Raw genomic sequence first — 24,166 nt, forward strand, 5'->3', positions numbered from 1 at the left:
TGCACCAAAACAAATAACTGAACCTCTAGCAATAAGAGGCAAGATCACATTCCATAACAAAAGCAGATAAACATATTTTTTGTCTCTGTGTTGTTTCAGCATTGAGTCACTGTGTTGGTATGAAACCCTTCATTCCCTCTTGCCCATCAGTGGAAAAGCACCATGCGAGCAGAGCAGAGGAGGGAGAGGAAAGCAGAGGTGCGGTCCTGAGTGTAAAAGACCTCTCTGTCTGAGCTCTGGCCAGCAGCCAGGCGGCAGCAGCAGAGACGTGTCAGACCAGGTATACCAGTGAGGCACACTTTTTCTTAAACTCTACACTGAGCTTCAAATACTCCACTAGAAATGACATGCTGTAGATGCCAGCTGTAAACCACTAAAAATACAATCTCTTCTGAACTTCACACCAGGACTTTAAGCTGATTCTTGGAAATAGAAGTTGGACTTTGACCCCAGAGTCGTCATATAAAGTAGAGGAGAGGGAAAAGAAGGCTATTTCACCAAAGATAGGAGGAGAAAGAACAAGGCCATGGCTATGTGGAGGACAGTAGGAGCTCTACTGCTAATACTAAATACAGGTAAGAAATGCTTTTTTACACTGTGTACACTGTGAGTTACACAAAATAAGCATTTTTTATTTATTTATCTGAATGTTTTCATTGATTTATTATGTAATGTGTGTCTTTGTGGCTATTTAAAACCAAATATACCCCAGCTGGAATAAAATGCATGCGATACAAGTCTAAGAGCAACAAATTGGATTACCACAGATGTGAATTTACAGAACAAGAGAAACTTTTAAGGTGAATTGACTTGCCTCTGTACAGCAGCCCTGCTAAGGAAACATAATAATGCTTTAATTTATGGGTCCTTTAATTTTATACAAATTTCCTAGACACTTTCTTTGTAATTTTTAGGTATTGAACAGTTAATTTTAGGACATTTTACAGAAATTGTGGTAAAATTATAAGAAAAATGGAGAAAAGTGTGGTTTAGTTAAGGTTTAGGTAAATGCCTGCTCATTATATTTGGGTTCATACTTGTTAATTTTCAAAACTTCTTAAAAGGGACTTATTATGCTTTTGCTTATTTTCAGTCATATATATAATGAACAATGTCAGATGTTCATATGAAATGTGAACAAAGTGTCAAATAATGAGGTAAACATATGTAGAAGCAAAAACCACCGGCTTCAGACTGCTCTGAACACTCGGTTTTTTCTACTCTCAGCCCAAGCTGATGTCAGCTCATGATGGATTTTTTTATGTGGTCATCTGCTCCACTCCGCTAACATTATGGCATTTTTCCTTGGTTTTGGGGGTAGTCACTCCGAGCCATGACTCGAGTCGAGCTGGCACACTGTGACTGTTTTTCCATTACACAGCAGGCAAAGTAAAATAAGTAGTTTACTTGTTGGAGGTGTGCTTGTTGTCTGCAGCTCTTCATCAAACATCATCACCACTGTGGTTGTTTCTGCTTGTCCCTGCATTATTTCTAACTGATCCACTGAACAAAGATCTCCACATATCTCCATGTAATACCGCTAACAAAGCTCTGCTAATTCAGTGAGGAACACATTTAATTTCCTGTAAAGTCTGCCATTATTTAGTAATTTAAAAGCTTTTAATTTGATCAAATAAAGCAGGAAATGTCTGGTTTGCATTGGCAGTAACTTAACACAACTCTGATACGGCTGCCCCTCGGCAGGCTTCTTGAAGCTGGCCAATCAGAACAGAGTGGGCTCATCAGGAGGGGGGCCTTAAAGAGACAAGAGCTAAGACTGCCTGTTAAAGACAGAGACTGAACTGAGGTGCTGCATAAAGGGCCAGTATAAGATAAATAAGGAGCCTTTTGAACTGTGAATCACACAAAGCTACTCTAGTGAAAATATAGAGCTGGAAGTGAGCATAATAGGTCCCCTTTAATAACAATTCTTTAACTCACTCTTAAAAAAAACTCTATAATGAGTGTATTTCCCATTAAATACCTGCAAAATTACTTAATTATAAAATGTAAAATAAAGCATTACCACTTAATCAGATATTTTCTACAAAGGCAAAAAAAAACATTAAATAGGATGTTTTCATGAAGGACTTAATATTTTAATAACAGACTGATCACCTGCACTCTCTCTCTCCCTGTACCTCTCCATGTCTCTCACTCTCAGTATTTGGCCAGAGCAACATCCGATGGTGCACCATCTCAGATCCAGAGCAGTTGAAATGCGAGGCCATGTCGAAGGCTTTCGCCGCCGTCTCCATCAGTCCATCCGTCAGCTGTGTCAAGGGAGCGACTCTCGAGGGCTGCGTTCAGAAACTGCAGGTTGGATAGTGATAACGAGGACCAAATCGAGCATGTCAGATCGGAATAATATTCCAATCTTCCAAATTGACTTGTTTAAAACAAGTGTAGCTTCTTTGATCTAATCTATTGATTTGTGTCAATCAGTGCAACAGGGGACATAGAGCACTGATGGAAAGTGGCAGAACACACCATCACGTGTCAGATAACAAGGCAGAAACTTGTGCAATAAACTTGTTAATGGACCATATAGTCATCAGGAGGCGCAAAGCACACTGGGTAAAGGTTTGTTTAACCACAGATTGGAAGATTTCTGAACAGGTTATCTTAATTACCAGAAGCTAAACTCGGAGCAAAATACAAGTATTATGTACAAATTCAGGTTATAAGGAAATAGCTGATAGGCTCAACATGCTCTTACAAGCATGTTTTTTTAATAATATATTTTTCTTTATTATTTTACATTTCATCAAACTGTAGATACTACAAGCAATGCAGTCCACACATTTCTTCATTCCCTTCACCCCAGGGCACAAACAAGCGCTTCAATGATATACAATAAGCCAAAATTATGTCTTACAAAAAATCCAGTAAATCATATTTTTTATGACTAAACATCTACTCTTTCTTGAATTTTGCATTTTCCAAGTACAAGATAAAAGGTGACTAAAAATCATAGAAAGTATATCCACAATTTTTGTTTTCCAATGACTACTTCTCTAGGGGAAGAAAATAAGATATAGAAATAAATTAAGTTAGAGCAGTCTTGTCTGTCACAACACAACAAAATACTTTTTTTGCAAAATAAGTAATGCTAATGAGTATTCATATTTTGAATTGATCTAAGTTCTGATTTGGTGTGTAATTTGATTAAAAAAAAACAAATAAAAAAAAAAACAAGAATTGAATTGAATTTCAGTATCTAGCATTAATGAAAAGTTTCCAAAAAGTACTTAATTTCTCAAACTCCCAGAAAAGATGTACCAAAGCGCCATCTGCTGCTTAAAAGCATGTTTAATCTAATGTGGAATCTTTAAACCTCTTGTAGATTCGATCCTGCTGAGACGTTTAGTCCCATTTTAAGAAGAAATACACATTTTTGCTCCAGAGCAAATCATCATGTGGCCACAGATGATTCTTTAGTCTTTTAACATAATTAATCTTGTAACATCATTAATCTTTTTCTTTGTTGTGTCTCTGCAGAAAAACGAAGCAGATGCCTTGTCCATGGCATCCTCTAACGTTTACAAGCAGTCGAAGATTGCTTCCTTCAAGATAGCTGGTGGTGAATCAGGCCCTGACCGTAAGTTTTAGTAGTATGACGAAAACAACACTGATGATGACTCCAAGTGACTTTAGTTGATAAGTTTGGATCGCTCATGATGGGGCAGGATTAATGCTAGTGAACAAAAAATAATTATATAAAAGAGTTCATCTGTCTATTCTGAATCAGACAAAAGAAAATTAACACTCTGAGTTTTCTTAATCTGCTTGACTGGAGTTATTCCACTGTAGCCAGAGGTGGATTTAGTAATTTGTGAATTCTCTGTAAACCTTGACTACTGAACTAGATCTGACAGTTCATCTGACATGAAAAGATAACAATTATAGATGATTCCTAGACACAGAAAGTGAAAACAGGTGAATATATATTATTATTTCTCCACTAATGATCACACATCACACATGTACTTGGATTATAATCTCTGTGCTGCATGTGAGATATTTAAAACAAGCGTTACAGTCTGCACTTTGATCTTATGCCATTTCATCTCCCTGATAATAAGAGAGAAATGTTTTGCTGTCCATGTACTTGCAGTAGTCAGTGTTCCAGTGTCATGTGTGTTAACACCTGTGCTGTCGTCGCCTCAGGTACCGGTGCCACCTACTATACAGTCGCAGTGGTGAAAAAGTCGAACCCTGGCATCAACATCAACAACCTGGCAGGAAGAAACAGCTGCCACACCGGGAAAGGCCGAACAGCCGGCTGGAATATGCCTATAGGATATTTCATTGACCAGGGATACATCTCTGCGATGGGCTGCAACATCCCACAGGGTAGGAAACATATACATATACTGTATATATACATATAGAAAGCTGGAGAGACAATAATAATTTTAATGTTTGGTTTATTATTTGAGTCAAGTCAATTTATAGAACACATTTAAAAACAACAAATGTTGACCAAAGCACTTTACAGATACTGAGAACTACAATCAAATGAAAACACAGATATAAGTATGAGAATCAAGCAGAAAATTAATAAAAGTGTAGAATAAAATAAATCAAATTTGGGTAAAATCCTAAAAACACGACAGCATTGCACAGATAACAAATGAAAAGAAAATTGATAAAATATTAAAGGCAAAGCAATACAGAAGGGGGCAGCTGATTGATGAATGAGATGAAAACTGCTAGAATTGAATAAAATGACATTATTATTGTTATTTTTTGCAGATGAGTTTTCAATTAATAGTATTATTTCACAATTGTATGGTTATATCACATATCATATTTCAAATATTTTGTATGTATTTATTCATACAGTTTGATTATGTATTTCCTAATGTCTGTTAATTATCTATTTATTTATTTATTTACTCAATATTAAACACTTTGGGTCTCCATCCTTGGAGTCATCATAAAAGTCATCAGTTACAGCTGTGATTTTTTTTTTTTTCTATTACTGCTGTGAAAAAGGTCTGATAGGCAGGTGACAGGAAGTGGAACAGAGAAGCTGCTGTCTTGATTTTGTAATCTTACATATTTTAAAATCTCAAGATGTGTGAGATTCTGATATGGGAAACATGGGGTCTGTTGTTTAATGGGGTTGTTGTATCAGCTGATGCAAAATGTAAATGGTGACTCACTGTGATTGCCTAATGAGACCTTCATTACATAATGCTCATTATGTCAAGAGCAGAAATCATTTTTCCACCATTAAGAGAAAAATCCTAAAAATAATAAAGTTTGTAGGCCTATACATAAACAACATGTATGTGTGTGTATGTATGTATGTGTGTGTGTGTGTGTGTGTGTGTGTGTGTGTGTGTGTGTGTGTGTGTGTGTGATCAGGTGTGGCAAATTTCTTCAATGCGAGCTGTGTCCCCGGAGCAAAAGAGTCCGGTTACCCTGAATCTCTGTGTCAGCAGTGTGGGGGAGACGGGCAGGGAGGGCACAAATGTGAGTGGGGCGACAACGAGAAATACTTCAGCTATCACGGGGCGTTCAGGTAACACAAGTTCATATTCTACATACTCACACACTCACACACACATCAGAATTACATACAGTAAGGTCATTTTTTAGTAATTCCTTCCTTCCCTCTATCAGGACCAGTTTCAGTAAAGGTTTTCATTATGACTCATATTTAAATATTTGTGTTTATGTGTTATATTCAGGGTAGAAAGCAAAGCAACAGTAAGGCTTATGAGTTGCAGGAAACACCAGCTATGGTTGTGTCACAATCGCTTATGTCAATTATACATACATTACACAAAATTATATATTTATATATAATATAAACTGTGAGTTGTATGCGTATGTTGTAGGCTAACACAAATGAGAAAAAAAACATAGCAACATAGAGTAAAGGGTGAAAACTACTATTTGTTATACATACATTATTATAATATATATATATATATATATATATATATATATATATATATATATATATATATATATATATATATATATATATATTTTTTTTTTTTTTTTTTATTAATTATTATTATATTATACTACTTATAGTATTAATTTTTCATGGTCATGGTCATAGTGCTAAGCAGCAAATGTGTGCATGCTAACTTTTTCCACAAACACTTCAATACCAACATTCAGGCACTTCATCTGTATACAATATACAAGCAGTAACCTAAAACTATAACAAAGAAAAAGAAATAAATATATAGTACATTACATAACATATACTACCATGTTCACATCTTATAGCATTTTTACGCTGTAGTTTTCTAAGGCTGAAAAGGCTGAAAATGTTAAATTAGCATAGAGATAGAGATAGCATATGCTAACATTGTCATTGTAACCCTAACCCATTCAGTTCAAAGCATAGTGACTTCGTACAGCCTCACAGATGTATGGCTGTAGTCCTGTCAATTCAGTAATTAAAAAATTGTAATTCCTTAACGACTGAAACAAGACCACACACAGACATGACTATTCTCTTTGAGTGATACACAATGGAAATTTCTCCTCTGGGCTCAGACAATAAAAAAGAAAGAAACAAATCCAAGAATTTGTGTCTTTGATGGTTAAAGTCTCCCTCCCTCCATATATTTTTCTTGTTCCTACAGTTGAATTATTGAGCTTCACTGTGCAAAATGATGTATATGCAGAGTTTGACACTAGACCTTTTTCATATTCATCTGCTGAAGGAGGAAAGTTTCTCTGTGCTCATCGAAAATCTGATTTTAAGCGGCAGGCCTTCGAGCATGATTTGTGACATCACAAATAGTTTGGAAGCCAATCCTGGTCCAATATTCAACTTACACAAGTGTGATGTGGAAACTTGAAGCCTCCACTGCAGATACACTGAGAATGGACTTTAAATCTTGTGTCCAGCAGTTAAACTTCTGAGATGAAAAATATTTGCATATTCATAGTTTCTGTAGTAGATGTCATTTCAAGGATTTTAACAAGATAATTTAACTTTTTTGTGGAAAAACCATATCAGACACAAATTATTATTCAAAGTAGAGTATTTTATATACATCTTAAAACATCTCTGGAGAGGATCTTTAAATATCTCTGTTGTGTTTATGAAGAGGAAAACACAAGAGGGACAAAAAGTTAATGCATCTGGTTTTGACCACTTTCAATGAAATTGGTGTGAGAATTTACAAGTAGTTCACACCTTTAACTCTCAACTTCTCCTGCTTTTGGTTCGGTCTCTTTAGGTGTATGGTAGATGGTCAAGGAGACGTGGCGTTCATCAAACACACAACTGTCGAGGACAACACCGATGGTAACAACTAGTTAGCTTGATAATCATAAATAAGTTGGCTATTATAATAATTTGATTAAATGCTGTCATTCAGATGGCTAATACCCATCTAGTGAGTAAGCTTGTCTGTTAGCTAACCAGTTATTTCTTCACCAGGTCATGGCCCAGAATGGGCACATAAACTAAGGTCATCAGACTATGAGCTGTTGTGTCGTGATGGCAGCAGAGCTCCCGTTGATCAGTGGAAATCCTGCCATCTAGTCCGCGTTCCATCTCGTGGCATCGTGGTCGGCAATCACGTCACCCCATCTGTGGTGTTTAACATGCTGACGCAGGGGATGGTACGTCCAAATGCATCAATAATACATCAGTGTAGGGCTGCAAGTAATGATTATTTTCATCCTTGATTAATTGTTAGTCGACGTAATGTAAAAAAAATAATGGGAAAATTGCTGACTAACAGTCCAGAATCTTTAGATATTCAATTTAATGTCATACATGACAAAGAAAAACAGCAAATTGTCTCATTTAAGAGGATAAAACCAAAGAAGGTTTGGCAATTATGCTTGAAAAATGAAACAATAAATTGATTATGAAAGTAATTGCAGATTAATTTTCTTTCCATTGACTAATTGTTGCAGCTCCACATCAGTCATCAAAGTTCTATTTTTGGCACATTGTAGCCATGGAGATACAGATTGACACCTTCCACCTGTGACGATACATATATGTGACATGTTGGTTATCGCCACATTTATTATTCCTGAATTATCGAATTTCATTACAGGTATTAGACACAACAAAGTAATCAGTGATCCATTTGGCCACATTGTCGCTTATGTGTGAATACTATACATTTCCGCTGTGAGATTTCATTTGTGAGACTGAGTGTAAATTCTTGTCTGCAGGAAAAATCCGGCTTCAACATGTTTTCCTCTGCGGAGTACGGGGGAAAAAATTTGCTCTTCTCTGAGTTCTCCGTCATGTTTCAAGAGGCTGGGTATGACGACCCCAAGAAGTGGCTGGGTAGTCGCTATTATAATGCCATGACTGCCATGGGCTGTACCCTTACAGGTGAAGCATATTTATCTGTCTGAGTTTATCTTTCCATCTGTCCTCATCTGTCCTCTCACCCACCCACTCATCCATCCATCCATCCATCCATCTATCAACAGAAAACACTCTGCGGTGGTGTGTGGTGTCCAGTGGCGAGCAGCAGAAGTGCGGTGACATGGCCACCGCCTTCCGCAGTAAAAAACTGGTTCCAGACATCAGTTGTGTCTACGGGGACTCTGAAACTGACTGCATGAAGAAAATCCAGGTACCAGACAGATGTTTCTCACTGCCGGTTTCTTAAGATCAGCAGCAACAAATTACTGAAAGCTTTTAGTGTCAGTAGTTTTTGTTTTAAAGTGGCTATAAGCAAATATTTTCTAATAAAAACTGTATTAAATGTCAGTGTGTTATGTCAGAGGAGTCACTCGTAGTGATGAACCCACAGAGAATTACCTGCAGTTCCACTCAGCTTTACGCAGCTTTATAGTGAGTTTCAGCTCATTGTTTAGCTGTCCGGCTGCAGATTTACTGTTTTGGTTCACTCTCACCACTCTAGTAGTGTTGTTTTTTTGCCGCAGCAGGCAGCTGTTTTCAGAGCAAAAGCTCTCAAAACTCACTGTACACTACCTGCTCAGCACCAAACAGCAAAGAGACAGTCGGCAACTATCTGGTGAAATATAGTGGAGCATTTAGCAGGTAAACAGTCAGATATTTCCCTCAGGATCTGGTACAGAGCAAAAAAAAAGAGCTAAAAGAGAGTGAATATTGGACTGACATTCACCAGCTGGACAGAACCACAACTCCAAATGCATGATAATGTTGCTCTGTAACAGATGTGGAAATACTTTGCTAACACGTTGAACATGTCAACTTAAAAGCTGATGATATGTCAGTGTTGTGTTCACAATGTGTTTCTGCTGCCCCCAAGTGGCCAGTGATTGCAGGTTTCTTATAGCAGCTCTGGCATCTCAATCTCTGTTCTTTCTGTTTCTATTTGTGTAGAACAAAGAGGCTGATGCCATCACTCTGGATGGAGGTTACATGTACAAAGCAGGCAAAGACTACGGCTTGGTCCCTGCGACCGGCGAGAGCTACACAGGTAAAAACACAAACACACAGATTCATATGAACGAAGATACACAGTCACACACTCTGGTTTCAAGGATGTTTTGTTTTGTTTTTGCTCCAGGGGCTCGCGATGGCTCCATTTACTATGCAGTTGCGGTGGTGAAAAAGAGTAACAATAACATCCACAACCTTAACGACCTGCGAGGCCGTCGCTCCTGTCACACTGGAGTGGGCCGCACGGCTGGCTGGAACGTTCCTGTAGCAACGCTGATTGAGAGAGGCCTGATCTACCCCAAAAACTGTGAGATACCTCAAGGTCAGTAGGATGTCAGTGTGTGTGTGTGTGTGTGTGTGTGTGTGTGTGTGTGTGTGTGTGTAGCAGAGGAATTTCAGGTGAAGTCAGATGAACTTCTTGTGTAGGAATCCATTGACTATACACTGAACATGTGAGCATTCCTGTGTGCGTTACCAGAATGTTTCATTTTCTAGTTTGCATTATGGGGGAAACAAATGATTTTATTTATTTTTATTGATTAGTCTGCTGATTGCTTTTTTCAATGAATCATTAAGTTACTAAAACGTAAAGAAATTGTGAAAAATGCTCAACTTCTCAAGGTAAAACGTGTTTGTCTGACCACCAGTTCAAAACCGACAGATGTCTAATCTACAGTGTTAAACTTTCTTACTTCTTTATTACTCTTACTTGATAAATGACTAAAATGTTTAATTGGTTATTACTATAACATTGTTTTTCCTTTGTTGATTGACTCATTTGTAAATCAACCTATTGTTTTAGCACTAGATTTCATTCTTTTAGTGCTTTTTTAAGTATGTTTAGGACATTAAATACACTTATTAGATAGTGACAGTTGAGATATGACAGGAAACAAGGGGAGAGAGAGAAATGGGATATGACCATGAATGTAACAAAGGTCTCCAGTATGGGTCACAACTCTCTGCCTGGTTAATGCTTTGTCTTTGATCCACATACCTCCACATCTTAACACAGGTTTTCTGTCAGACCCGATCTGAGATTGCCCTGCTGACATCATCAGGGTTATTATGTCAGACTTGACAAAGCTCCTCCAGAACCACAGAAAACATTATAAAACTGTAGTACTCCTCACGACGAGTAAACTGACCGTAATGTGTAAAATTGGAGGAGCATCTCTTTTAAGTATTTCTTTTCCTCTGGGTAGCAATAATTATTAAATGTATTTGGTTTAAAAGCCTGAATTCTCCTTTAACCTTCTGTTTGCTGCTTCCCATGGTGCTTAGCGGTGGGAGGGTTCTTCCAGCAAAGCTGCGTACCGGGCGCCAACCAGCCTGGTTTCCCGAGCAACCTGTGCGCTTTGTGTAAGGGAGACGGCACAGGGCAGAACAAATGTGAGAAGGGAAAAGACCAGTATGATGGATACGACGGTGCCTTCAGGTACTAAAAATTGCTTGATACGTTGCTTGAGCCTAACACACTTTATTTGAATGTAACACACTGCATCTGCCTCTTTGTCCATTCAGGTGTCTAGCAGAGGGAACTGGGGAAGTGGCTTTCATCAAACACACCACTGTCTTCACAAACACTGATGGTAAAACAAGAAACTCCAGGATACAGAATATTCTCCTTTTAAAAGTCGCTTCTCAGTCAACCACCTCTCTAACCACCTCTCTTTGTGTCTTTATTCAGGTAACTCGACTGACCCGTGGGCACAGAATCTCCTGTCCAAAGATTTCCAGCTGCTCTGTGCCCAGGACAGCAGGGCCGAGGTCACGGACTACCTAAACTGTAACCTGGCCAGAGTCCCTTCCCATGCTGTGATGGTGCGGCCAGACACCAACATCTACATTGTCTATGGACTCCTGGACAGCGCACAGGTACTGAATATGCATATGTACAGTATGCATGTGTCATTTTAAAGTGGAGAGTCAGAGGAATTCGGGAATGTGTGTAACATAAAAGTGATTTAGTATTCTTCCTAAAGTTAGGAAACTTGCAAGAGATAGATGTGTAAAAAGAAGTCAAAGTGGAAGCAACAGAAGCAGAGATGTCTTGACTTTTGAACTTTCTATGACTCAACTCAGTAGTGAAGTTCATTAGGCCCTAATTGCCTGGTGAATGTCTTGCAAACTGCACACATCCAGAGGGTGCAAGCCAGCAAAGTAAACTGGCTTAAGATAAATAATGCTTCATATTAAAGGACTCACTTTTTTGTCTTTTTTTTGTCAAATTGATCATCATGCTTCAAGATTCTTCTTGGTGGTGCATTCAAGGATTCTCCGACATCTGAGAAGTGATGATCAAATACAAGAGACAAACAATCAATGTTGTAAACTTTAGTGGTTAGGACATTAGTTTCCCTCCAGTGTGTTGTTTTTTTTCTGTGATGACGGAAAAAGAAAGAGTTTCTTAGCATTTGAAAAGTTTACTGTTGAGTCAGATGAGCCGAGGACGACTAGTAAAGAATCTGATTCTAGATAAGCAGTAATGATTTTAGAAATAATGTCAAAAATGCCGGACCAAAAGTTTAGAATTTTAAAACAAATGAAAAAAAAATACAGCTTAAAGTTTCTTCTAAGGACCACATCTTGACAGATATATAAACAAATCAAGAAATCAATGTCCCAAACAAAATGTAACCTGAATCTTAAGTGAGTGATGTAGTTTCTAATAATAATAAAATTGTTGTTGAGTTTTCGAAAAGGATCCTGGTCGAGGCAACAAAGCTACATGTTGATAACTTAACTTTGACCAAAACAAATAAATAGATAAAGTAGACAAAAGGTTCAATGTGATGGATTAACAATCTCTCAGATAAGTCTCATGTGTCTTCAAGTTCATTTTATAGTGAGATGAATCAGTGGCTAAACTAGGATGTAGGAAATCAACTCTTGTAAACATGGATTGAACCTTTAATCAACATGATGTTTTGGTCTTTATTAAGCTTCTTTGTCTCCCTCACTGTTTCTCTGCAGACATATTTTGGCAGTGACACTGGTAGTGGTTTCAAGATGTTCGACTCACAGGCCTACAGCGGCAAAGATCTCATCTTCAAAGACTCCACCGTTCGCCTGGTGAGTGTCGCTGACAAAAAGACCTACGAGGAGTGGTTGGGCCCGGGCTACCTGGACGCACTGGTCAACATGGACTGCAACTCATCGAGTGCAGGTAAAAACACACACCACATTTCTTTAATCGTTCTTTACATCCATTTCATTTCAGCTGATGGCTGTGTGAATTTTGTCTTTTACCACTCAGGTGGTGCTGAAATAAAGAGAATATTATTATAATCGGTTGAAAGACACATCAAATTCTGGTTGTTAAAACTGATATGAAGCATGAACACTCACAAATCTCTTAAACAAATACACCAACGTTACAGAGGTTCTTAGGTCGACATGACACTGTGAAACTGCTCTGGTGGGACGCTCAACACTGTCTAATATTCAGTAGGGCTGTACTTCAGCACAGGGGGATGTTTAAGCTCACCGTGTGGACAGTACAATCACTAACAATTATGTCACCTTGTGATTAAAGCTGTCCCTTATTTCAATAAGTCTAATTCTAAAAAATGAGAGTAAACTGTGGTGATGTGTTTTTTTCCATCATTGTTTCATCAAAATCCAGTCAGAGGTGTTTAAGATATCATATATGATACTGTGGAAGAAAGGATGAGCCATGTGCTACAGAACCCCCTGGGAAATTATGAGTGAAGATAGATGAAGGACAGAAGGAAGATTGATCCATTAATAAGATACACAATACAATATGCTGTCAATTTCTACTTACTAAAAGCCAGTGCATGCTTCAAAGATGTTGTTTTTTTTATGTACAGTCTCCTTTAATATTTTAAAATTTCTTTCCCTCTTCCAGTGATGTCCTCTGCATGGCTGCTTCTGGTGGCGCTGCTCAGCTCCATGCTGACCAACCTCTGGATGTGAAGACAATATGACACAAGCGTCCAGCCTCTTCCCCTCTTCTCCTTTCCTTCCTTTCTTCCTTTTCTCTTTTCCTTAACCCTCACCTCTCTATAGCCCCCCCCCCCCTCCTTTCTCTCCTCTACCCTTTTTATTTCTCTTTTTTTCATACCGGAGTCTTCAGACTTTGAACCTCTTGACTGCTGTTCAGTCAAATCACTCTCTAAACTCCGTCCCTGATTACATGTTTTATCTTATCTTACGATTACATCATATTCACAATATGTTATTTTATTATATTTGAGACGATGGCATGTTGGAACTGCCTTTGGATTTTAATGGTGGTAATGTTGAAGCAAATGAAGCACACTTACTGGTGCGGCAGAGAAGAGAGTTAGCTGCCAGATGACTTGCAGCCAGTGTGAATATGATACGACGAGGTGCCGCCGCCACTTTGTTTACCGAAGGTGAGCTGCCATACCAGTGCGTATGCTACCACCTGTTACTTTGCTCTAGTGGGAAGCTCCTCTCTGTCTCTCCGAAGCTGGTTTTAACGTACGCAGGAACAGACAATTTGATTTTTAACCTCACATGACTCACAAATGATGTTGTAGCTGCTGGTTTACCACAGGAAACCTGATCTAATTAGGCCTCCCAGTACAATCCTGAAATTCTTCGTGGTAAAAGCAGCAGTAACATGGGGTGGAATTATTTTTAAACTCTCACCAATTAAAATAAATATAGTTAGTCAGCCCACACATTCGAAACCACAGAAGAAAATTACAACCTGCACTTATTTTGTTTTTACTTTCCCAAACATACCAAAAATTAAGACGTAAAGACTGTAACTGACCCCAGATCAGCTACAGACATTTAAAAGGTGTCATGTGAACATAGAAGTCAGATTTCTATTCTGCTCTGCTGCCACTTGCTCTGTGAATACTACTAACGAGCATGACCTTTTCTCGGCCATGTTCTGACTCTAAGCTGATGCCATATCAGTGAATATGCACTAGTGTTTCCCTCCACACAGAGCTGTGCCGAGGTTGGTGTGATGATGAGTGACTGAGTGTCCGTAGGTTGTTTGCTTCATGTGTTTTATTCAAACACTTTAAAATCAAGGAAATAAATTATTTCATTCATCTGGTTTCTCATCTGCGCTCGCTTGCAGCTGCACATTCAAATCTTTTTTTTAATCTTTTGCTGTATAATATTTAAGCATTTCTCTTGTTAATGTAATCTGATTGACTGCTTCAGCGTTCTTCCCAGTTATCGGCCATTTTTCAGACTTTTTTAGCATTTAATTTGGACACAGTCGGAGCGAGACAGACTGACTTGTTGGTCAAGTTTAGAGAAAACATGGAGAAAACATCCTGTGGTTTGTGTTGGAGAGTGAATGAGTTTTTGTTTGTCTGGATGGTTTATTTCAAACTGGAATTTATGTCAATTGAAGAAAAACAAGTTTCGAAAACTGCTTTCACTTTAACGTCTTCAGCTTTTTTGCTTGTGTTTGACTTAAAGAAAGAAAATTGACAGGACATACAGTTAAAAGACAATAATTGTTTATTCTCGACTGTTTCCGCGTCAAAAAAATCGGCTCTCGTATCCTCCGAATGAACTTACCAGCTCTTGTCATATCTGCTGTACTTCCTGATGCTTGATGCTGTTTCCTGTTTTAAAATGTTGATTGGATGTGTATTTTCCTATTGTCAGAGATTTATTTTTATATGAAGTTCAGGTGCCATATCAGTGTATATGTACTGACTCATGCTGTCAGAAACAAATGCATTCTCTTCCTCCTAATAGAGATGTATATTTATGTGAAATTATGGGACATTGAACTAACATTTAACTCTGCACTAGTATTTCTACATAAAGCTGCTGACTTGAGCTGTTTTCTGTGCTTGTTCAAATTAAATAAATGTAAGTGCCACAAGTGTGTGAGAGTGATGAATGTTACTCATTTCTGAAGATGTTGCAAACTGTGCTCTCTCCTCTGCTCATGTTATTGTCTTAAAATAGGTGAATTTTGGCTTCATTTCACAGACATATGTTTTATTTTGGCAGAAATCAGATCTCCTCTTACACTTTTCTATACATGAAATTTGGTTTGTCCATTTATTTCCCCAGAAAACAGTGAAAAATTCCCATCACAAGTTCCCAGAGCACAAGGTGATGCCTTCAAATGTCTTGTTTTGTCTAACCGACAGTTAAAAACCCACAGACATCCAATTATCTATAACTTTGAGACATGAAATCTGCAGCCAAAACCATCAAATTCTCGCTTTAAAAACGACTTTAACAATAAAAATGATAAGCAGAGTAGTTGCAGAATATTTTTTATAGGTTTAGGTTTATTGACAACACATCAGACTTTGTCAGGGATACAGCTATTAAGCCATGGACTTATTTCCATCGTGGAAAAAAACAGGTGCTCATAGTCTGACATGAAGAAATATTACAACATAAGCACAAACCATTGATTAAATGCTTTCAGGGTGTACTCAAGATAACTTTCTGCCAAATCAATTATAAATAGATTAATTAACTAATTGTTGAAGCTCTACTGTAAGTGACAGCACTATATTGGGTCAACGTCTTGTCAAAGCCAAAGGATGGATGGTTTATTCTCAGAGATATGAAGCCAGTCTTTGCACATGCTTCACTGGTGTGCATATATCCTCTACAAGCTGTATCATTCTGGATCCGCTTTCACCAAATCTCCCAAGGAGCGGTGTGGTGGAAATATTTGTGTTCCACGGGTCATTCTCTGGTCATTTTCTGGTATATATCTCTGTTTATTGGGGTTGGACGGGATATGCAGCTGTCTTGATAAGGCTGGCCGTCTCTTATGGGAAACGAGGTCAGGTGGAGATAGATATGCTGTGCTTTGTGCAGATGGTCAGACTGGTCTCAAGGTAGCAAGTAATCTGTGTACAGACTACGTGACTTCAGTTAACTTTAATCAGCATAGTGTGTGGCTTATAGTTCAATGACCAACAGAGGCATAGATGTGTGAAGCACAACCTTACTTGGCGGTAGTAAAGGTAAGGATTTGTTGAAGGGTTTTAATACTCTTGTCTGGAAGTAGACAGCAGAATTGAGTGGCACTGCACAGTGTTTCACTTGTTCTGTAATTCTGTTCTCCTCGATCAAGCTTCAATAAATGTTCCTGCGTAAGACATCCTGGTCTCCTGACAACTTCTTCACTTTGGGTTAACCAGCTGACAAGCAGTAAAAGTCCTCTTATCTTTATCCTAATTAAGCTGTTAATCCTTTTCTGGGTTTCATATATCTCTTGTTATCCTGCTGGAGTTGTGAAAACGAAGGGACTATGGTTTACAACTCGGAAGCAGTGAACTGTGAACTTGTGACTCAGCTGTGGCAGCAGAGGACAAACTGCAGATTTGACACTATAGACATAAAAAACTATAAGATCATCATATTTGAAAAGCTGGAACCAGCAACTATTGGGCATTTTTGCTTAAAAGAATGACTAAAACAATTATTTGATTATCAGACAAGTTGCTGATTAATTTTCTGTCGATCCACTAATCAAATCATGGTTGCTGCTCTAAAGAATATTCTGCTTTGAACAAGTAGCCTATTTATGAATGATATGGTTTCCCCCCCCCCCCCAAGTCAAAATAACTAGTTAAACATACCTTTTCCCCTCACTGAAAAATCCAGAATCTGTGAATAAGAAAATGTTTTTTTATGTCAAAAGTACCAGACACATGATGTCTGCCTCTTCACCAAAAAGCTCAATCTTATCTTATCCCCTTCATCAGATGAATGTCACGTTTCGAACTGCACATACTGTCAATCATTCTGCAACGTCAAACACTTTTTTGACTGGAGGGGGACTTTAAAGAGCACAGCTCTCAAGTGACACAGTTTGTATCATAAATTATAATCTTTATTTATACAGTAACAGAAAAACAGTGAATTCATTCTCTCTATACACCAGTTATTTTCTTTGTACACTTTAGGCCAATAAAATGATTTACACTGACAGCTTTACTCCTGTTCAGATCCACAAAAACTTTATGGCAGGATTGGTGTATTGGTTTGGTTGGTGGAAAGAGAAATACCACTTTTTTCAGTACATGTCCAGTTGAATCATCTGTTATTGATGCCGTCTTCTAACTAATCCCTGGTACAAAAGTACACTTTGGTAGTTCAACTTCAACCAACTTCTGAGAAGTGCACTTGACCATTTTACACCTTTCCAAGCTGCCGCTGCAGTTTTGACTTTTCCACACACTTTTCTCTACAAGGAATTTTACAATTCACAATTTCATGTTTTCTGAGAAATGTGGGAATCCTGGATGTACTTATCTAAACTTTCCTACTTATGATAAATTACTAGCCACTGGCTGCAGGTCAAGAGTGACATGAACTGATCGTTTCCAACATGAAGCCAGTTATTCAAGACAGTTGTAGTTAACCACCACACAGACAGTTGTCATGCATTGCTGAGGGGTATTTATACATGATGTCTCCTTCAGTTTGACCAGTTGGCAGTCTGGTGAGGTTACAAAAACATGAAAGGTCAGTGAGTCCATTATCGGACAGAGTGGTTGTCATCAATAGCTTCCCAGTCTCTATAACATCCTGCAGCCAGTCTGACCGTCTTTATTTCTTGATCTGTCTGGACCCATCCTTCCAGCCCTCCTTCACCTCATTCACAAAGGTCTTTTGGACCCTCTTGAGCCGGTTGCCCACCTCTCCCAGGTCACCGGGGACTCGTCCAGCCTCCTCCCGGACCTGCCGCAGCGTCTGCGACTGCATGACCCGCTTCGAGGCGTCCTGGCCGGCTAACTGAGCCTTGGTGAGGGCGTAGGCTGTGATCTGAGCAGCCCTGCGGATCGGACGAGACTCTGCCAACTTCTCAACGACTTGGAGTCTGTTCAGAAGGGTAAATAACATGCGAGCGAGCATTTTTTCAAGTGTTTCCTCAGAGATCGGTGTCCTAGCTGATACGTTAGCTTAGCCTGCTAACTCGCCGTCCAACTCTCGGGATAGTTCAGCCCTGAAATAACACCAACGTTCACCGTTAGTTGTGGATATATATACATCGATGACATACTGTTATGTTAGTTGTATTTGTGGTGTGAATTTTGATAAGTATCACTAAGAAAGGTGACTTACTTCAGCTGCTCCAGGTGACCGCTAGCTCTCAGGGGGTGACATAACAAACTGTGGAGAGAGCTGGAAGTTAGCTTCAGGTTGGAGGAGAATGATCCACACTTTTCTTGGTCTGAATCATTCCTGAGTGGGGAAAAAAACTCTGAAAATGTACTTTTTAAGTAAGTTTTCACAAAATTGGCAGGTTGTTTGAAAAGTCTCCAGAGTCTTTAATCTGCATTGTTTTTTAGTCATGATGTGTTTGGGTCATTAGTGGAAGAAGTCAGTTATTCAGATCCTTTAAAGGACCAGTGTGTAGGATTTAGTGGCATCTAGTGGTGAGGTTGCAGATTGCAACCAACTGAAAACCTCTCCCCCTCCCCTTCAAGAGTGTAGATGGACTATGGTGGTCGCGACACTTGTGAAAAACATAAGAAAAACGAAAGAACTCTAGAGTTCTGGGCTACTGCAGAAACATGGCAGGCTCCGTGGAAGAGGACCATGGAGATATTACAAAAAGCTGCATACCGGACTAAAAACGGCTGTCACATATGGCAAAAAAAAGTTTCTAGCTTCTAGGATTGCTTCCACGTCGTGTGGCCCACCGAATATGCACAGTGGTGTTTCCCCTACTGGCCCTGCCCGCAAGTTCCTGCTTTGCCAATAGACTTTACATTGTGATGACGTCACAGCTTTTCTTGGCTCAAGGAAAGTTTTACAAATATAAAACCTCCATGGATCAGAAATTCATAATATAAAGAGTCATAATTGACCTTGTTTGCTGGTTGAAAAATGCTGAAGTTTCCCTTTAATACTGAAGCATCAGTGTTAGAGCAGCATGTTACTGTTGTAGCTGCTGGAGGTGGAACTAGTTTCAACTACTTTATATACAGTTAACTAGTTTAGTCCAGTGGTTCCCAACATAGGGGTCGGGCCCCTCCAAAGGGTCACCAGATAAATCCGAGGAGTCGCCCCCAACCTATTTAATTTTTATTTATTTAATTTTTAGTTTTTTGTGTGTTTTATTTATTCATTTATTTATTTTATATATATTCATTTATATATATTCATTTAAAGCATTACATCATCACAAAAAAAAAAAAAACAATCTCTGATTAGTACCTATGTGGTTAATGGTCACATTAGACCATGTCCGTGGATTAATTATAAAAAATAATTAAATAAAAGTTTCACTATTTAAATGGGTGTAGAAAATATCGAATCTGAAACCAACTTCAGCATCGTCAGAGACTTTTCCCCGGAAGTTTTTAATGGTGACACCAGCCGGTGAAGTTTCCTACGTATATCCGCTCTCTGCAACACACTCAGCGGCTCTTTTCCCTGATTCATCACTCACAAAGCTTCTCCAAACCTCAAACCCTTTAATACCTAGAAATCGTGCGGGGACTGCGGCCATGCGGGTGTTGCTGTTATTCGCGGTGACGCTGCTCTCTCTGAGCCCGGCGGTGGTCAACGGAGCCGAGAAGAAGAAGCTGCAGATCGGCATCAAGAAGCGAGTGGACAACTGCCCCATCAAGTCACGGAAAGGAGACGTGCTGAACATGCACTACACGGGCAAACTGGAAGACGGCACGGAGTTTGACAGCAGCATCCCCCGCGACAGGCCCTTCACTTTCACCCTGGGAACCGGCCAGGTGATCAAAGGCTGGGACCAGGGCCTGCTGGGAATGTGCGAAGGGGAGAAGAGGAAGCTGGTCATCCCCTCCGAGCTGGGCTACGGAGACCGGGGAGCTCCGCCTAAGATCCCCGGAGGAGCCACGCTCATCTTCGAAGTGGAGCTGCTCAGCATCGAGAGGAGATCCGACCTTTGATGTAGCAGAGATGGTAAAGAAAGCTGCTTTAAACATAAGTTGTAGAACTGAAACGATTAGTCGATTCATCGAAAGAAAAATAATCGGCAACGATTTTAATCGTTCAAGCAGGAAACGCCAAAATCCTCTGGGTCCAGCTGTTCACGTGTGAGCATTTTCTGCTTTTCTTTGTCTTTTATTATTATAAACTGAATATCTTTGGGTTTTGGACTGTTGGTCAGACAAAACAAGATATATGTAGATCTTATTTTGGGCTCTGGGAAGTTGGTGGACAGTTTTTCCATTAATTTACATCTAATTATCAGTTGATTAGAAAAGAAAAATAACTGGCAGTGATTTCAATAATTGATGCATTGTGTCAGTGATTTTTCAAGCAAAAAACACCAAAAATTCTCTGGTTCCAACTTTTCAAATGTGAGGATTTTCTGCTTTTATCTGTTTTAAAAAAAAACTGAATATCTTTTGGTTTTGGACTGTTGGTCAGACAAAACAAGAGTTAGGCTATTTTATTTTGGGCTCTGGAAAAATGTATGAAGAGTCTCTTTATTTAAGTATATGAAACAGAACAATGTCACTGAGTGTCGTCGACGCGAAGCAACAAACTGTCTTGCATATCGTAAATGTTTTGACCCATCCCTTATATTTCACTGAACACTAAGTTCTTTTTGATCAGCACTGTTTCTGTCAAATAATGTAATAGTCTCTCTAACCTGAAGGCAAATACATTTTTTAAACTAATTTCTTCCAGTCCAGGCTTCCTGATTTCATTTTTGTTTCTCGTTCTCGAGAGTATTTCTGGCAGTGAAACATTACATGCTCCACTGATTCCTCTATTTGACATTACTCACATTTCCTGAGGGATGTTTGTTTCACACATCACACTACTAACCTACTCGATTCTTGATTGGTCAACAGCGTGCGCTGTTATTCTCTGATGCATGCTAGGGGAGAGGGATTCGCTGTGTGCCAGAGAATGATATGACGATGATTTAAAAAAAATGATTGAAACATGTGATTGAAACATGCCCCATCAGGCAAATGAGTTGCCAGATTTACTAGCTGACGTGGCATTTTACTCGCCCCGGGCGATCGGGTGAGCCTTATTGTTGAACCATGCCTGCCAGGTGGTGGTTCACCAAATCCTATATATGTAATGTACAATTCTATAAAACAGATCAGTGGAGTAAACAATCTGTTGACTGTTTGTGTCAGTACTATATGACGTTAATGTGGAGCACAATATGGCTTTGGTAGAAATAAACTTTCAGTGCTGTCAGGTTCATCTAAGGTTAGACTAGACTGTTGATTTTTGCTTATATATATAATTCTAAGAACTTAGCAAGGATAAGAAAAGTAATACTAAAATATTTGATACTAAAAGGCCATTTTTACTGACTTTCACCATCAAATATGTATATTTCTTTTATCTTAAATGCTAAAAGGCAACAGTCTGTCTGCCTGTGACATTATACTTGTGATGTTCACTCACAGTCAGAGAAGAACTGCATCTCCTGCAAGATAAATCTCCACATGATCAGGCATAACTGAGGGCTGAAAGAGGATAATACATCTACCACTTATATATATATCGCGTATGCCTACTAAAATAGTAGAATCCCTATCGAACCTGAGTTCTGACACCCAAAACAACATGCTTCACAGTCACCGTCAGAGACGATCACCTACTCATTCAGTATTCATACCTACAAGGATAAAATGAGCTTTATATGCAATTTTTTTGAATGACGTGAATGTGAAGTGTTAATTACTGGCATCGTTTTTCTTTCAGTTTCCAGGAGTCGCTGCAGGAATGAGATCATGTGACCTCTGATGAAGACTACAAGGCAGATCTGGGAGTAGAGTTGTCACCCCCCCCCCCCCCCCCGGCAGAGCCACTGCCCTCCTTTTACTGGCTTTGCTTAATATGCTCTGATTTATTGGATTGAAGTTATTGATACAAGAACTGACAATATGTCCTTGTTAAACATTAGTAGAATTAACAGTCTGCAGCTAAAGCCCAGTATCTTGTCGAAGGTTTAAGCCCTGCTGTTTCATCTCATTTATGTTTTCATTTTCTGTGATTTATAAGCGGGTACATTCATATCGGTTCTTACTTTTTGCAAAATAATTACGGTTGTTAATGTTGTCAGCAGTTAAGACAGGTGATAGATTAGGGTAATTTTCTTTTTCACGTCAAATTTTTTGAATTGTGATAATAAAATTTAGACCTTACAGGACCATTTTCAGTCTGAAGTGCTTTTATTGAACAAGAAAATACCCAAGTTTTTACACCTTTCTTTGGTTTTACATTTGTATGTGTTTTTAGTAATAGCTCTGTATTTCTAATGTGTTCTCTCTAGCAGGCTTGTAGCTGGGTTGTGCAGTCTATAAAGGATGATGTTAACACTTCATCTTCATCTGTAAAGTCCATTTAAATACCTAAAAATTCTGGTAAATACACCCTATAAATGCACTGTAGTGTTTAATCATGAAGGTTTCTCAACTTACAAACTTGCACGCTGTTAAAAGTCAAGTACGTGACAAAGGCCAAAGGAAACACCAACAACCAATGTATTATAAAGTGTTTTGGCACACGTCCTGGAGCAGAGTGATGTTCAAGTTTATTTTAAAAAGTTCAAACACAAACTCTCAGAACAAACAAGTCAAACAAGAGTAGCAGTCTATCAGTTGCACAACATTACAGCAGCCAATAGCTCGGCACCACATCTTGCAGTTTAACTTCCTGCTTCAGTAGTCATGTGACTATGGTCCACTTTACAAATGCTAAATTTATAGAATTAGATTTCGTGGTACATGTATTGAGTACAGTTTTAAGCAAAGACAAGGCAGATAGTAATAAAAAATATATATATATATAGTAAAATATTTATTTTGATGAATCAACATCTGTTTCTTTGTTTTAAAGGTCAAAGAATTTTACATTTGGTGTATCATCAACATCGTTCATACATTTAAAATTACTTGTTAAGGTCACTTTTGTTGTCTCCCTCTGGAGAAATTTGTCTTGGATAACGGGAATTGCTGCAACAACATCACAACAGACTCTGGCCTAACATAAGAAATCACCAGCAAATTAGTACAAAAGTCTTTAACTCTATTGAAAAACTGCCGTTCCAAGGCGAAAACAACTCAAGTATACACACTGTAGTAAATAAATTACAATTACTGTCTGTCCTCCATGAGCTCTCTGTTAAGTTTAACTGATATTAAATGCTATATTAGATTATGGGTGTGTAAGTGTGTATTAGAGATATGACTAAAAGAGTTTTATGGGTAAAGTAAGGTTTAAATCTGGGCTCTGCTGACACCATTTCTCATGTGTTTTTGATTTATTATGGCGTGCTTTTGTATTTGCTCTAAATAACATATTTTACACCAATTTAAGATGTTTTTAATTCAATATGAATCAAACAAAATCACTATCATCATTATTAGAAATCTCCATAGCTCTAAAGTGCATATAAACTGAATATAACATGTTACCAAGAGGGATTTGGGAGGCAATACAAAATAGAGTGGTTACTGAGAGAAGTAGGGGGGGAAATAGAAAAGAGGAGGAAATAATGACCAGACTAGGAAAAGGACACAGTAACCTGAACAGAATCCACATTATAGGGAGGCATCCAACTGGACTTTGTGAGCATTGTCAGGTACCAGAAACATTAGAGCATGTACTTGTTAACTGCAGGAAATATACATCAGAAAGAAAGGACATGATGGAGGTAATGAGGAGATCAAGGCTGACAGGAGCAGGTCTGGAGGGCATACTGGAGTGTGGTGAGAGAGGGCAAGGCAGGAAGTGTCTGTTTAGCTTTCTTAGGAAAAAAGGATTAATCGGAAAAATCTGACAAACCGGACACTGTAGGAGTTGACTGACTCC

The 24,166-nt window shown here is 38.6% G+C and overlaps 3 protein-coding genes across 4 annotated transcripts; 2 read left to right on the forward strand and 1 right to left on the reverse strand.

The window, feature by feature from the left end:
• The first annotated feature begins 236 nt into the window (after positions 1-236).
• Positions 237-15,239, forward strand: meltf (melanotransferrin). The gene is made up of 16 exons (XM_067596274.1): positions 237-575; positions 2,165-2,319; positions 3,502-3,601; positions 4,171-4,356; positions 5,377-5,533; positions 7,221-7,288; positions 7,424-7,608; positions 8,176-8,341; positions 8,443-8,588; positions 9,326-9,422; positions 9,513-9,707; positions 10,670-10,823; positions 10,910-10,977; positions 11,076-11,263; positions 12,362-12,554; positions 13,260-15,239. Exons 1-16 carry the CDS (start codon positions 527-529, stop codon positions 13,325-13,327), a joined length of 2,175 nt encoding a protein of 724 aa, XP_067452375.1. The 5' UTR covers positions 237-526; the 3' UTR covers positions 13,328-15,239.
• A 1,961-nt stretch (positions 15,240-17,200) lies between these two features.
• ncbp2as2 (NCBP2 antisense 2 (head to head)) lies at positions 17,201-18,670 on the reverse strand. Its single transcript, XM_067596275.1, has 2 exons — positions 18,458-18,670; positions 17,201-18,338 (listed from the first exon to the last, which is right to left on the reverse strand). The coding sequence occupies exon 2, from the start codon at positions 18,245-18,247 to the stop codon at positions 17,942-17,944; it is 306 nt and encodes a 101-aa protein (XP_067452376.1). The 5' UTR covers positions 18,248-18,338; positions 18,458-18,670; the 3' UTR covers positions 17,201-17,941.
• Positions 18,671-19,710: 1,040 nt separating this feature from the next.
• fkbp2 (FKBP prolyl isomerase 2) lies at positions 19,711-22,505 on the forward strand. 2 transcript variants are annotated; one of them, XM_067596278.1, is made up of 3 exons: positions 19,711-20,278; positions 20,377-20,412; positions 22,055-22,505. In XM_067596278.1, exon 1 carries the CDS (start codon positions 19,849-19,851, stop codon positions 20,263-20,265), a length of 417 nt encoding a protein of 138 aa, XP_067452379.1. In that variant the 5' UTR covers positions 19,711-19,848; the 3' UTR covers positions 20,266-20,278; positions 20,377-20,412; positions 22,055-22,505. The 2 variants fall into 2 exon arrangements, with proteins under 2 accessions (XP_067452379.1, XP_067452378.1); XM_067596277.1 differs by lacking the exon at positions 20,377-20,412 and having other exon boundaries at positions 19,713-20,278.
• The last annotated feature ends 1,661 nt before the right edge of the window (positions 22,506-24,166 follow it).

Source organism: Thunnus thynnus, chromosome 8 (genome assembly GCF_963924715.1).
Source record: "Thunnus thynnus chromosome 8, fThuThy2.1, whole genome shotgun sequence".
In the NCBI taxonomy this organism is placed as follows: domain Eukaryota; kingdom Metazoa; phylum Chordata; class Actinopteri; order Scombriformes; family Scombridae; genus Thunnus; species Thunnus thynnus.